Source organism: Panulirus ornatus, chromosome 32 (genome assembly GCF_036320965.1).
Source record: "Panulirus ornatus isolate Po-2019 chromosome 32, ASM3632096v1, whole genome shotgun sequence".
Lineage (NCBI taxonomy): Eukaryota > Metazoa > Arthropoda > Malacostraca > Decapoda > Palinuridae > Panulirus > Panulirus ornatus.
Window position 1 is genome coordinate 16,122,502 of NC_092255.1, and position 15,274 is coordinate 16,137,775.

The 15,274-nt window shown below is 47.1% G+C and overlaps 1 protein-coding gene across 3 annotated transcripts in view; it reads left to right on the forward strand.

Annotated features, from left to right (window-relative positions):
* LOC139759068 (uncharacterized) overlaps nt 1-14,331 on the forward strand; it is a 134,331-nt gene extending 120,000 nt beyond the window's left edge. For 2 of the 3 annotated variants that reach the window (XM_071681001.1, XM_071681002.1), the window contains exon 2: nt 8,968-14,323. In XM_071681001.1, the coding sequence (XP_071537102.1) occupies nt 10,945-12,447 (1,503 nt within the window). In that variant the 5' untranslated portion in view covers nt 8,968-10,944 and the 3' untranslated portion in view covers nt 12,448-14,323. Of the gene's footprint in view, nt 1-8,967 lie in introns of all 3 variants that reach the window. The other variant, XM_071681003.1, reaches the window with a different exon arrangement.
* The last annotated feature ends 943 nt before the right edge of the window (nt 14,332-15,274 follow it).

Consider the following 15,274-nt stretch of genomic DNA (forward strand, 5'->3'; position numbering starts at 1 on the left):
TCGAGCGACGTTTCCTCTGCTCAGAGCACGGATTCGGAGCAAGGATTCGGATCGCAAAGCAAAACAGCAGCAGCACGTTCAAGACAGTGGTTCTAGAGGGCGACAGCTGTTTTGGGCACGTCCGTACTCAGCTGTGGTCGGCGTGGAACTGTCAATAACGGGTTTTTTTTTTTTTTTGAAGTTATAATATCCATTTGGTATCGTACCTTTCGTGGATATAGTTGACCTTCCTATTAGCAAAGCTGATTGTTATCGTCACCTCCCCATTAATACCTGTCAGTTCTCAAAGGACGGAAAGTTTGTTTTCCGTGTACGTAAGTCCCCGGACCAACAGGGTCTCAGACGAGACGACCAGCAGCAAGCAACACAAGTCGCGTTGCTCCTCACGACTGCACATCTTATCTCCACTGTTCAATGTGAACCCGAGTCCACTTCCCACGCAACTAAGTCACCTGTTTGTTGACACAAGTCTCGTTTTCAGTGGGATCTGTCTACCCCTCACCCCCAATGTTATCACCGTAATCTTCACCAGTTCACGTCTCATTTCCAGCCAGTGCCGTAACGCTGACGATTAATACCATTACCATTCCATACCGATCAGCACCAATACTGTTTTCCCATGGTACCTTTCGATTTATCAAGAAAGTCCAGCTGACATATTCGTCCAAAATGTATACACCTCACTGGTACCAATCTGCTATTCAGTCATACCAATCAGTAAACTCAGGCGTACCAATCTGCGATATTTTGGCACATCTCGTCCAATAGCCTAGGCACAGCCTGGGCTGTAGGAGTGAAGACCTCCTTGTGTAGGAGTGAAGACCCCCTGTGCCCGGGCTGTAGGAGTGAAGACCCCTGTGCCCGGGCTGTAGGAGTGAAGACCTCCTTGTGTAGGAGTGAAGACCCCCTGTGCCCGGGCTGTAGGAGTGAAGACCCCCTGTGCCTGGGCTGTAGGAGTGAAGACCCCCTGTGCCCGGGCTGTAGGAGTGAAGACCCCCTGTGCCTGGGATGTAGGAGTGAAGACCCCCTGTGCCCGGGCTGTAGGAGTGAAGACCTCCTTGTGTAGGAGTGAAGACCCCCTGTGCCCGGGCTGTAGGAGTGAAGACACCCTGTGCCCGGGCTGTAGGAGTGAAGACCCCCTGTGCCCGGGCTGTAGGAGTGAAGACCCCCTGAATACTTCATGAGGGATCCACCGATCATGCCAGTCCACATTCTCCATGTGTATAGTTTTATTTTACGTCGACGACTACGACTTTGCTTTCCAATGTTGTCTCTCCTGAAGTGACGTTCTGGCGTTGGGCTGGGTCTGGTATCGACCCCCACGACTATCTCTCTCTCTCTCTCTCTCTCTCTCTCTCTCTCTCTCTCTCTCTCTCTCTCTCTCTCTCTCTCTCTCTCTCACACACACACACACACACACACACACACACACACACAGATCGCGTCACTTTGATTCCTACCCGCTGGACTGTAGTCATATCGAGGCCCTATGTCAATGGGTTCCATCCCTATCACTTGGCATCAACTCAGATTTGAACTCCATCCACGGTGCATGGAAGACTGCGAGTTTGTCTAGGTCCCCTTTTCAAGTTCGTGCAGTCACTGTTTACGTCCCTCGTGGCCTCGGCATCATCAGCAAATACGTCTTGAGTCTGACGTCACTCCTTCTTTCTGGCAAGTCATTTACAGAGATCAAGAAGATCCACGGTCCCCCCCTCCCTCCCTTCCTCCCTCCCGACCCACAATAAGACTCGATGCCTCGGCGCGCCAAAGGGTAACTTCACCCTAGAAAGGCTTCGCTGACGCGCGCCCTCTCTGCATGTGCACGCCTCACACATCTTGTTACGTTGCCAGGAAGAGTGGAGGGTGTCTTTCACGCTGGTGTGGGCCTTCGTCTTCGTCGTTTCTTTAGGTATCCATCTACATCCCATCCCTCCTTTCTTTTCCTTTTCCTTCTCTCTCTCTCTCTCTCTCTCTCTCTCTCTCTCTCTCTCTCTCTCTCTCTCTCTCTCTCTCTCTCTCTCTGCCTTTCACTTCTCGCTTCCATTTTCTCTCTCTCTCTCTCTCTCTCTCTCTCTCTCTCTCTCTCTCCTCTCTCTCTCTCTCTCTCTCTCTCTCTCTCTCTGTTATCATCACTTCAACACTCAAGATTGTGTACCGAGAGAACGCGTCTTCATTAAGAGAAGAGTGATTAACGCCCTTCCTTATCTTCTTACGAAGCCCCGGTCATCATCATCATCATCATCAACATCAGTCTTCGGAATTGTTGTCATGCGTCGGTTGTCATGCGTTCACTGTCACGCCTCGGGTGTCACGCGTTCATCATCGCGTGTCAAACTGTCAAGCCAAGCATGCGTCAGGGTTGACACACGCCGAGTGAATGGAAGGGGGTGTAGTGGTGGCCTGGGGTTAGGTTAAGGGTGGGGGGGGGGTTTGCGATGGAGGCCTTGGGTGTTTAAGGGGTGAGGGGTGTGTGTTGTGGTGGGCCGGAGGGAGAGATAGGAGGCGTTTGCCTCCGCCTGGGGGAGGGAGAGAGAAGGGGTAGGGAAGGGGTCTTTGGCCGGGATGGTCAAGGTGTGGTGCAGGCTATGGGGTTTGGGGTAGCCGTGGGGGGGGGGGGGGGGGTTAGCGGGGGGGGGGGAGACGACTAGACCACTTGGACACCCGTGCAGTTGGCTGAGCGTTGCCAGGTGTCACCAATGCGACGACGACCAAAAACCCCCCTCCACGGACGATGCAATGCCCTCGACTACAGTCGGCCCCAGGGGAGGTGAAGTGGGGTTTGGGGTGGGGTTGGGTGGGGTGGAGTGGAGGGAGGGATGGGGTGGTCTTCCGCAACCCACCGCACGATGATGTAACGATCTTCCAGCGCATTTCGCCACCGGGTGAAAACGCCACAGTGAAAGACGACGGTCGAGTGAGTACCACTCCCTCATGAGTTTATAAATGTCCCACCTCAGTGACGTTAGGTAACTCGGTCGAGTTCATACCATAGCTTATCTGTCGTATTTCTTTTTTTTTTTCCTTTTTTTTTTTTTGTCCTTATCGATGTTACAGTTCATTTGTCGCCTGTGATGGGCGCCCCAGTCTGCAAGTTTATCTAAGTGAACGCGTAGTGGGTAGCTGTTCAATTTCCCTTTTAGCTTTGCGTTGTCAACTTAGTATGGTCACTGAATTTCGGTATTTTATAACAGCTTACTAACTTTTTTTTTCTACGTATTAAGTATGGTCTCTGAATTTCGGCATTTTACAACAGCCCACTAACATTTTTTTTTCTACATATAAAGTATGGTCTTTGAATTTCGGTATTTTACAACGGCTCACCAACATTTTTTGTTCTACATATAAAGTATGGTCTCTGAATTTCGGTATTTTACAACAGCTCACCAACATTTTTTTGTTGTACGTATCAGAATGAATTAGTTCCAACATTGAGTCTCCCCATGACACTCCACTTATTACAGTCTCTCTATTCTCGAGCCTTGACTATTAATGTCTTTGTTCAAAGCCTGTCAACTGATTTCTTAACCACTGAAGTACAACCCCCATTCATATACCATGTGACGGAACTTTTGCTTACAATCCTTGATGCGGAACGTTATCCAGTGCTATCTGAAGATCTAGAAATATGACATCAACAGCTTTTTGCTTTCGTCGTAAAAGAAACGAAGTAAATCTGTCAGACAATGACTTCGTCACTCGACCACTTTTTGCCATCTTCGAAATGGCCTCCACAGATCTCCACATAACCTGAATGGCAGGGGAAAGGCCAGGCCTACCCGCCCGCACGGGGCCACGGAATGCTCTAAATCATCCACTGAACACCACAGTGGAAACTGGGTGTTGTCATGTTGACGTGTGTTCTTCACATGTAAACAACAGATGGGGCATGGGACTCGAACCCACACGCCATCGAAATGATAAAACTAATGATCAAGTTTACGAAAGCTGCCAAAAAGGATTGACTAGGCTAGTAAATAGAACGCCACTAGTTTTGTTATGAACACCGCTAGGCTAAATGACACAAGTTTTTTCCATATCCGACCAGTGCTTATTGTACACCCATTCCCTTTTTCCATTTTCAAGCTACGTCCACATCGTCTTTCATATTACGATGCCATCACAAGCTTGGTCACAGTTGGTCCTGGGAGAGGCAGGAGGAGACGGAGCGGGTATCCGAATGCGCCACCAAGTGTCGGGGGTGCGCATGCCATATCGCTCGTCCTCCCATCGCTGGAACCAGGATTCGGGGCGCCAATGACGCTTTTTTTTTCTCTCTCTCTCTCTCTCTCTTTTATTTACATCGTATAATCTTATGATCACCCTGGTAACACAGGAGAATGCTGCCATTATACAGAGGATGATACTTGGGGATGCAAAAAAAAAAAAAAAAAGAACATTTCGACTGATATTTGACGTATCGTTTAAAAAGACTAACAAAGCGTTGTAGATAAGAAGAAAGAAATTGCTTCCCCTACGAACATTCCTGGACATCTGACGTGTCCTCAGGCAGACTGTGGCTTGTGTGTGTCCCATCTGTTGGATGAGTGTTGGACAACTGCCCTGCTATCAGAAAACTCTGATAAGGATTTCTTAACATACTTTTTTTTTTTTTCGTAGGATAACAACTGATAATGGATTATCACGGCTGGCGACAGTCCGGTAGAAACATTAATAAAATAGATACACACACAATATACATATATATTTTTTTTCTTTTAAACTATTCGCCATTTCCCGCGTTAGCGAGGTAGCGTTAAGAACAGAGGACTGGGCCTTTTTTGGAATATCCTCACCTGGCCCCACTCTGTTCCTTCTTTTGGAAAATTATGAAAAAAAATGAGAGGGGAGGATTTCCAGCCCCCCGCTCCCTCCCCTTTTAGTCGCCTTCTACGACACGCAGGGAATACGTGGGAAGTATTCTTAATCCCCTATCCCCAGGGATGATATATATATATATATATATATATATATATATATATATATATATATATATATATATATATATATATGTATGTATTAGTAACCGACGAGGCACGGACAAAAGTATCCCCCAGTCCAAGTTGGAAAAAAATTGTTGATAGTGGGTTTATCAAAGAGAAAAGATATCTCTAACTGATTAAGTGGACCTCCACAGGTGCTTATAGATCCGGCTCTTTAAAGCATGGAAGGTTATAGGAAGGGAATTCCATACTTTCACTTGACGAGGACAAGACGGGTATCGTAACGGTCAACCCTCGAGTGGTATGTCTTCACACAAATTATGAGAAGCAGCGGCCACCCGCTCGCCGCTGGAACAGACCGAAGTAGCGCACGGAAACGGAGGATCGTAAATCGAGGTGACAGCAGGAGTGAATGATGTGGAGGGCATTTGATTCCACTCAAACTTAGTAAAAGAGAGCAAAGCACTGAATGTTTATGAGAGATCCCTGCAGATATGGAGGGTCCAGAAGAGAAGTTTTTACGGCACATGTATAAGACCCCCCCCCCCCCCCCCCCATCTTTAGGGAGGCAGATTTGGTGATGATCATGATGTGGGGAGTTTTCAGTGCAGAGTTGCATATGTGGTTATGCCTAACAAGTTCAGGCCATTGAGTTGTTATCATGCAGTGTATTGACGGTAGAACGCGGGTGCGATTGAGAGAGAGAGAGAGAGAGAGAGAGAGAGAGAGAGAGAGAGAGAGAGAGAGAGAGAGAGAGAGAGAGAGAGAGAGAAATTGTGATTTTATACAGCTGGATTCAACCAGGTTACGTCTTCCCCATTCGGAATATGATGAACAAGTCCGAGGAAAGTAGAAATGTTCAGAGCAAGAAAAAGAATGGGTATCGGAAAGGAAGGGAAGGGAATTGACAAGTGTAGAGTAGGATCGTCGGCATATGGATGTATAGAGTTAGAGGATGATGGAAGATCATCATTCATGAAGAGAAAAGAAAAGAGGGTTGGCAATAAGACGGAAACCTTGTTGACAGGATAAGTGGGAGAAATCGCTCCATCACCGACAGCCACGATGCAGTGATTGGAGGGTTCATAACGCATCTGAGGAAAAGAAAGAAGCGGAAAAAGTGCAAAAGGATGGAAGCTGGTGAAGCAAAGATTTGTGACACATTCTATCACATATTTCAGGTGATGTGTCGAGACACACGACAGAAGATTTGACCAATAATTTCGAGACAAGAGGACCCCGAGATGGGCCGCACAGTCGTCCTGGTGATCTGAAAGAAGGTGAATTAGAGTCTTGCGTATTTAAGAAAGTGATGATTGAGAAAGGTTTTGAAAACTTTGGATATAGATAGCGGGAGGGTTCGACTCGAGCTAGTTAGAACTTGGGTTGGTTAGAACTGTCTTCTTTCGTAAAGATGGGTTTGGTTCAAGAAAGGGTTCCTGCAAGGAAGGAAAGGTGTGGGTATTAGGCAGAGGCAAAAGGAGCGAGTAAGTGTAGGAGGTAGCTGAAAGGCACACGCTCCTCTATAATGTGAGGAGGTGTGCCATCTGGTGCATGTACCTTGCTACCCCTTTGTAGCTGGGAGTGAAGTGGGAGGGCCTTGCGTGAGAAGTATGTGGGAAAGGGAATAGGTTTGGTTTGCGGAGGTGGAGGCTGGGGAGGAGGAACTCAGTCAAATCAAGGGATAGATTACATATCCCAAAAAAAGGGGGTAGGGGGCAGTATCATCGAGAGAGTTTGGTCGATCAAAGAGAAAGGTCGTGTTACAATAATTGTTCGAGATGCTTTTGGTGAAGGTCGAGGGAGACCTATTAGTTGGAAGGAGACGTTCTTCTTATGACAATGTGCTCGACACGGTGACTCTGGTTGCGAACAGAAGTGGGAAACGGAATAAGAAGTTAGACGAAGGAAAGTGTTTTGTGGCCCAGTACGTTCGTCCCTCGTGTGACAAGCTCCAGGGGAAGCCTGCTCAAACTACGACCAAAGGGATGAAAGTTTAGTAGACGAAATAATAGTCCGGGGATATAGGGGTTGAGGGGAACACAGTGTTGCTCGCTTCGGGGCCGAAGCGGTGCACTTTGCTAATATCGCAGGGGCTGAAGGGAACACCCTGCTGCCAGCTTTGAGGCTGAAGTAAACACTTTACTGCCAGCTTCGGGGCTGAAGCCCACACCCTGCTGCCAGATTCGGGGCAGAAGTGGACACCCCGCTGCCAGATTCGGGGCAGAAGTGGACACCCCGCTGCCAGATTCGGGGCAGAAGTGGACACCCCGCTGCCAGCTTTGGTTTCACACTATTTTTCGATCTGGTGGTCCTATCTAACGGGAACCCAGAGGGTAACATTTTGAAATAAGTGAAGAGGGCAACATTTAGAAATGAGTGAACCTCACTGGGGAAAAAGAAGAAATCTTACTCTGTAACTTTATAGAGTGTATTGCTCTTCCACGTTAAAAATGCATGATGGTCACCAACCACTTGGATCTGGGGGCATCTGGAGGGTCTGGTCGGCAAAGTTGAGGAAAAGAAGCGTTGCATAAGTTGTTGGTGATTTTTCTGGTTAAGGTCCAAAGAGACTTATCACTCGAAGGCGACTTTCTTTTTTATGCTACTGTGCTAATATAATCATTCTTGAATCCACATGTAAAAAAAAGATATGTGGTCAGGATGATCACTGCGTGTTAGGTTTGTATAAACTATTCTGAAGGGTTCCTGGGTATCAGTCTTACATGGCGTTGATGGGGTTGTGCTTCGGTGGGTGGGAAATTGCTTGACTGGCCGTAAACAAAGAGTTGTATTTGATCGTCAGGCCTCAGAATGGTTCGACGTAACAAGTGGAGTGCCACAAGGATCAGTCTTGGGGCCGATTCTCTTTCTCATGTACATTAATGGTACTACTGACGATGGGTTGCGTTTCAAGATATCAAAACTCGCTGAAGGTAACAAAGGTGGGGAGTAAATCAACAAATGCGAACTTGAACCTCTGCAGCCTCACGATGACAGTGACAAATTGATGGGCTTGGCTCGTGGGTGGCAGATGAATTTGGATATCGATAAGCTTGACGTATCGGTTGTCCAAACGAAAAGGCAAGCTACAGTGTGAATTCTCTTGAACCGCAGAAGGAAAAGGAGGAAAAGGACTCGGGCGTAATAGTCTCCGGTGACCTAAGTCCATGCAAGCTGTGCGTACACAGCAGCAGTGGAACAGAATTCTTGGATTCATAGATAGCGCCATCAAACTCGAAGTCCAGGGAAATCATCCTTACTCTTTGCTATTCAGTTCGTCCCCATCTTGAATATTGTGTCCAGTTTTGGTCACCCTACCTAAAAGAAGTATATAGAGTGATTGGAGAGAGTGCGACGTAGAGCCCCCAAGACGATACCCGGGATGAGAAACATGTGCGTGCGTGCGACAGGTGATGAAACAGCTTGAATCTGCTGCTCGGTTTAGAAAAGAGAAGGTGAAGAGGTGATCTAATACAAGGATTCAAAATTATCAAAGGTTTTGATACTCTTGATCCATCAAGTCACTCAGGACTTAGTTCGTTGGATTCACTCTCAGTAAATGGGGTACAAACTCGTGTGCAAACACCTTACCCGTCTCCCAACTTCACAGTAATGCCGTGAGCTTCTTAGTGGTACTATACCCAATGTTTATCGCCGAAACAAAGCTTTATTTGCAGCAACATTCATTCCCTACTTACATCATTCAGCTAATCTCTCCGAAACTGTGGAAAGTCGTGACCTCAAATAAGACGGCGATCTGTGAACTGTTTCTATCTTTATTGGTTTCAAAGTCGTACAATGTGTATTTCTTGTGCTGTGCTTAATTTCTATGAACATCTCAGACATTCAGTTTCCCTCCTTTTTTTATAGACTGCATAAAAAAGTAAAATCAGGTTATAAGGCATCTTCAATACACCCTTGGCACCACCAGTAGCTTTCAGTCATAGTAGCCTTTCCTACTTTTGCGTCTCCTCAACCATCCGTTCCCCCATAATATAGCGTGTCTCTCCTTGTTTTGCAGATATCATTCCGGCCTCTGCTCTCGTGGAGTATCTGAGGGTATTCTGGCCCCCGATACCAGCAGCAAGCAACTATTCAGGGACCAGACCATAAGAAAAGGATTTAGATTGAATCCCTGCCGATTCTTCCCATTAGTTGTGTGTGGTGTGTGTGTGTGTGTGTGTGTGTGTGTGTGTGTGCGCGCAGAGACGAACTACAGTCGGATCGTCCGGTATGATACTTTCCTTGTTGAGCTGGGATGCGAACCCGCGACACTCTCCTCATTTCGTCTTTCCACTTTCTGCGCCAGTAGGTATCTACCCTGGCTGTCACACCGGTTACCCAACCTGGCTGTAATACCAGGTACTTACCTTGGTTGCAACACCAGATACCTACCTTACTCGTACCACCAGGTACCTACAAGCAGAGATCTGAACCATTATTAAACTACATATCAAAGTCATATTTCAAGTACCTCAATCAAACATGCTGTGATTTCATCATTTCACGACAAATTACAAGAAGAAAAGCTAAGGTTGGTACCTAATGTTGGGGTTCATTACATAGAGAAGGAATGAACCGAACTTTGTAAGTAATATGGACTATCTTTCATATCATGAGTGTGCGTGGAATGTTGATCAATCTCGAACACATTAAAACACTGGGTTCGACGTTCTGCCTGGCACCTGCATCTGTCCCCAGCCTTTGTGTGATTTGGACGGTCGGCTTCGGGTCCAGGCTGTAGACTCGGGTCGAGCGTTAAAGTGCTTTGGGCGATCGGCCGCTGATCCAGACTGCAAGAGAACGGCCTCAGATCCAACTTAAACGAAAGGCCTAACTTACCCAGATTTCCTTTTCTGTAGTGTTGCGACCTGGACGGTACTCCGGGCAAGATGAGGGAAGGACCAACATGAAGAAAGTGGAAAAGAGCAGAAGCGCTTGGTTTAGACCCTCACTGACATAATCTAAACACCATCCCACATAGCCCGGAAGCATCCGCCACTTACATACAAGGAGTAACGTATAACCAGTAACAAAAAAAAAAAAAAAATGATAATGATATGCGTCGCAAGTAAGTCTGGACTCCTACCGCCGTGCTGTGATTCCCACAAAATCGATCCTTTGCCTTGAGCTGACGTGGTTTGATAAAGAGGATAACATCGCGAGCTGTTGCTTCACCGTCCACTCTGGCTGCCTAGATTATCGAGTCTTTAGTCCAAGTGCCTCACCTGCAACCTCTTCTTACTCTCCTTCATACACACAGCTGGATTTGCCTTTGCTCGAGTTACATACCGTCAGACCTGAACGTCGAAGTAGCCCTTTTCTTGCTCGTCCATCATGGACCTGCAGGACGTGGTGAGTCGCCTCACAAGGTACCTACCTAGCCGGTACGCGGGTCACTCGCGGGCCGGGCGGGCCTGGAAGGCGGTGAGGATGGCTCACCTTGCCAGCTTTGTGGCCCTGTTGCTCCTCCTAGCATCAGTGTTGTTCGTCAGGTCAGACCGACATGGGCTGACTCTTCTGCAAGACGACGCCTCCCGCCACTACCTTGGCGCTGCTGCCCACGCCTCCACACGCCCTCGCCACCGACCAGGTGTGGCACGCCCTTCGGCAGGTGGTGTCCTCGGCTCTCCTTCAGCAGAACGTCACGCACAATGGGACACTGAAGGGTGTGGTGTCGCTCAGACAGTTCAGGTCCAGGTTGGACTCGACAGAGCCTTTCTTCCCAAACTGTGACTTTCGTCTGCTGGACCGAGGAGATCGTGAGGCTCCAGCCCACGCCTCTCGCACGAGCGGTTGGCGTTACTCCGCCGTGGGGCTGACCTCGTCCTCGGCCGGCCGCTGGTGTACCTACCCTCCCGAGGGTTATAACATCTACCTTGGGGACCTGTCTGTCGGACTCTCACCGGTCACCCTCACTTCCCACCGGTCGGGTAGCTCGTCCATAAAGCCGCCACAGACGACCGGCCAAGCAGGCCACAGAGAAAAGACGGACACTATGACGAGACATAAGGACCGGCAGGAGACGACGACGACGGCAAAAAGTAACGTGAAGAAAACCGGGATCGGCCGTCCCAGCACGGAGACGGTGGCGCGGGAGGGCCTCCACTCGCTGGACGAGCTGGAGAGCCACGCCTGGATCGACAGCAACACCCGCGCTGTGCTCCTCACCGTGGCTGTGGTGGAGCCCGGCACTGCCACAGCCGCCACTATCGCAATCATTTTTGAACATTTTGGAGGCTCGAGGAGGACTGCTGAGGGTGGCGGAGAGACGTGGTGGGTCTCGCACTCGACGTCGTCTGTGGACCTGAAGTACAACGTGAAAAAACTCGTCCTTCTGATCATGTTCCTAGTCGTCCATATTTTTGTGGTGATTCACGAGTTGGAGATATCGGTGGTGTCCGTCTCCGTGGCCTACGTGATGCAAGCGCTCGGTGAGGTCGTCCGGCGGTGTGCGTCGAGGGCTACCGTCCTCAACCTGGTCATCCTAGCCCTTCACATCTGCCTTGTACTCTTCTCCTTCAGGATCTCCGCTGCCAGTCGCCACGAGTTCAACAAAGTCGCTGTGGCTTTCAAGTTAGCATTCAGTCCCGACGTGGTAAGGAACGATACCTTGTTGTATGATATATATTATCATGAGCGACTTGGTCACTGGCATCTGACTGGGGGGGTCCAAAGCCAGCCAGGGTTTGGCCGGAGTAACTCGCACAATGTGGAGGACACCGCACCAGGAAAAGATCATTTCGGCCATGGGTCACAAAGCGGTGAAGAAGGTAGGCAACATTTCTTCGGCGAAGGTAATGGGACTATCGCTGGCGACGGAGGTGGGACAGATTTCTTCGGTGAAGGTCATGGGTTACACGGCGGTGACGAAGACGGCAATTTCTTAGGCGGAGTGGAAGATAAATTAGACCTTGGGGATGGAGGCAGTTTCTTCTCAAGTAATGAAACTCTGGAGTTATTCCCAGTGGAGAAGCGAAAATCACGTCCACAGTCATCATGGCCCCCCGAGTACAACACCCAAATTCTCAGGGTCAGGTTTGGCCCAATAATCCACTGGAATGATGTATGCATCGTCCTGCTAACGGCTGAAGTGTTGCTGTACCTGACGAAGCTCTCTGTCTTCGAGGACTACTGCGGCGCAGCCTTGAGGACGGTGATGAAGACCCTGCAGCTTGGGTCCCTCGGTGTCCTCGCAACCCTGGCACTTCTGCTGAGTCTCCTTACAGCGGCGGCGTACGTGATTCACACCCATGACGGCGGCGAAGACGGGAGAAACTGCTTCACCTTCCTCACACTGCTGAAGGCGACGCTGAGTTACTGTTTGAGTCTGGACGACTCTTGGTCGGATGGGTGTGGTTCGCCCTCTCGGCTGCTGGAGACGCTAGGCGTAGTGATGGTGTTGGTGGGGGCGATATCGGCCATTGTGGTTTTCAGGGTGGTCGCCTCAAGACAAAGGGCGTCTTCTCCTTCAGTCTTCTCAGGAGCGTCACGTCTTTGATGGCCAATCCATCCAAACCTTAAAAAAAGCATGTAACCTTTGATTTTTACCTTCATCAAAAACTATGGCTTGTGCCCTAAAGCTCAGGGTACTTGTTAATGTACAAATACGAACAGCTAATTTTGAAAGGATTACCAGTTCTGTATTATCATTTTTTAAGCATCCAAATTACGAACTTAAAGCTAAGTATGACCATCTTTTTGAATCGAGGTTAACTGTATTTCTGTACTAACTTGCCGTATAAACATTTAACACAATCATCTGAATTATGTAAACCATTAATAACTTTGTCAATATCGTTTTATTTTCTTTTTCTTTTGTGTGTGTTTAACTTTTTCTCTTACGGCGTATGAGATCTGATTCTTAAAGATGATTAATTTAAACTGCCACGTTTAGGTGGTCAGGTCAGAGTAAATATTTCAGAGTAAATATTTCTCAAAAATAGTTTGTAGAATAGAAAGAAAAAAAAAAGACTGCGTAAAAATGATTTCCCAAAAATAGGTTGTAAAAAAAAAAAAAAAAGTCGCTCTAAAACAAATATTCGAAGTTTTACTCGCAAAATGTTGAACAATTTTCCGCCGGGCCGAGGTTCTGTGTGATATTACTTTTTGCACAAGAATACCGTTAAATGATTTCCATATTTTTGCCCTAAATAAATCCATGGTATTACGCACCGACTTTAACCAATTATGTGGAAAATCTACCCCCAAAATAGGGGGGACTTTCCAAAAACCAGTGCGCTGCATGTAATGATTGACATTCGACAAATAATAGCCTTTGATCGTGTTAATCTTAACAACGTTTTCCAGCACCGCTTGTGTGATCGCGTAATGGCCGCCCAACGATCAATAAGCATTTAAAATGTGTAAAAGTAACTTAAAAGCGAGAGAAGTTTATCAAAACACAAGAACGAAAAGTAAACAGCAAAGTTTTTAGTTGACTAGAAAGGTTGTTCCTATGAGGTGTCTCTGTCGTCTGCCGTACAGCAAAGTAACTGGCAACGAAATTACAGCGGATGAAGGACATCAAAAACAAAAAAAAAAAGTATTGAATTTCATGGGCAAACGTAATTTTTTTTGGTGTTGATATGAGTCAGGTTACGTTGCAAGGTAAACCTTTTTTTTTTATGAGTGGCAAAAGATATGAAACTGCAGGTATGGATTTTATCATATAATTCTTTAAAGTTCTAGGAAACAAGTAAATGATGTTTCGTAGCCAAAATTTGAACTGTTTTAAGTTATATGGAAGATGAATTTGCAGGTCGCGTCTGTTATCGGTTCACAACTCGAGCAGAATCCAACCTAACGTTGTGTGTGTGTGTGTCATCCCGTTCACTTCTCTTGATGTAGGGAATTAACTCTTATTAAGTTCCACAGGCGTCGAGTTTTCTTTTTTTTTTTCAGGTTATGGGCAAGTTTTAAAGTTGAAGGTTGCGGTGACGACTTCCCACGGCGAAGACAACGAATGCCCTTGGTCATAACTTGTCGTCTGTGTATAGCATATAAAAGCTACACGGGCGACGAGTTATGTGACCGAGGTTCATGCTGAAAGTTATAATATGACTTGGGCAACGATGGACGAAATGGTCCCGAGTGACTGCCGTGCTGCATATTCGACCCAGTGAAGGTTAAGAACAATGCTGCAAAAGCCAAATAGTTATGGATAATGCATTTTACACACTCCGAAACAACAATGTAAATCATTTTCCAGAAATAAGTTGTGGTAATTGATGAAATGGGACTAGTTTTTTGAAGTGATGAAGAGGTTTCGTTGATTACATTTGTCTTGTATGTTTCAGGCTTGACATGTTTTCGTGCTTGCTAAATTTTGAAAGAGAGTTTGCACGTGTTCCCGTGACTCTTTAATGTTAATAAATATATGTATACATTAAATATATTATATATTCCCTTGCTCAAATGTTATCAGAAAGGCCATATGGCTTCCCTTGATTAATGACATGTTTACAAAGAATCAGATTACGTTCCTGTGAGTTTTAAATGTTAATATAGATACTGTATATGTTCCCGTGATGGTTCAAATGTTAGCAGAAGGGGTATGTGGGTCCCCGTAATTGTTAAACGTAAGTACAGATTTTGCATATTTTCCTGTGAGTGTTTTACAAGTTAACACAGAGGTTGTATGGGATTCTCTGATTGTTAAATGTTAATGGAAAATCTGCAAAATCGTTCTTGTGTGAGTGTCAAGTGTGCTTAGGTAGCACTCTCAGATTGCGACTCGAGTGCAGATAGATACACTAGCCTAGCCAGCAAAGTGTGATTAAGCTAACGAGTTAGGTGCACCAGGTTAGCGAGTTAAGTGTCTGTCAGTCAAGTATTGTTAGGTAAACGAGTCCAGAGACTGGTTTAGGAATGCTGGCGATCCAGCCATGCTACGCTAGCAAGTGGGGGTAAAGCTAGGGTAGTGAGCCAAGTCTGGCAGGGGGGTAGCGAGTCAAATGCAGCTCGGTTAGTAAGCCTGGTCCATTTATGCTAGCAAGCCAAGTCTAGGTAAGGTAACAAGTCAGTTCCGACTAGCCTACCGAGCCAAGTCCTGCTTGGCAAGCGGTTCAAGTGAACGTAGGCTAGTGAGTGAAGTCGTCGTGTTAGGTATGAGGGAGTGGTGGCGGCAGAGGGAGTGCTGGTCTGCTGCCTCGTGTAATGACTTCAATTTACTGACGGGAATACTCGGCCGGGCGTCCAGCCAGATTGCCTTCCACACAGGCGGGAGATTGACTCGCCGGAGGTAGACTGGTCGGATGATAAAATATCTGCGGAGTCATATTTTGTTTTGTTTTTTTTCATTCTCGACATAGACGAGGTGGATTGCA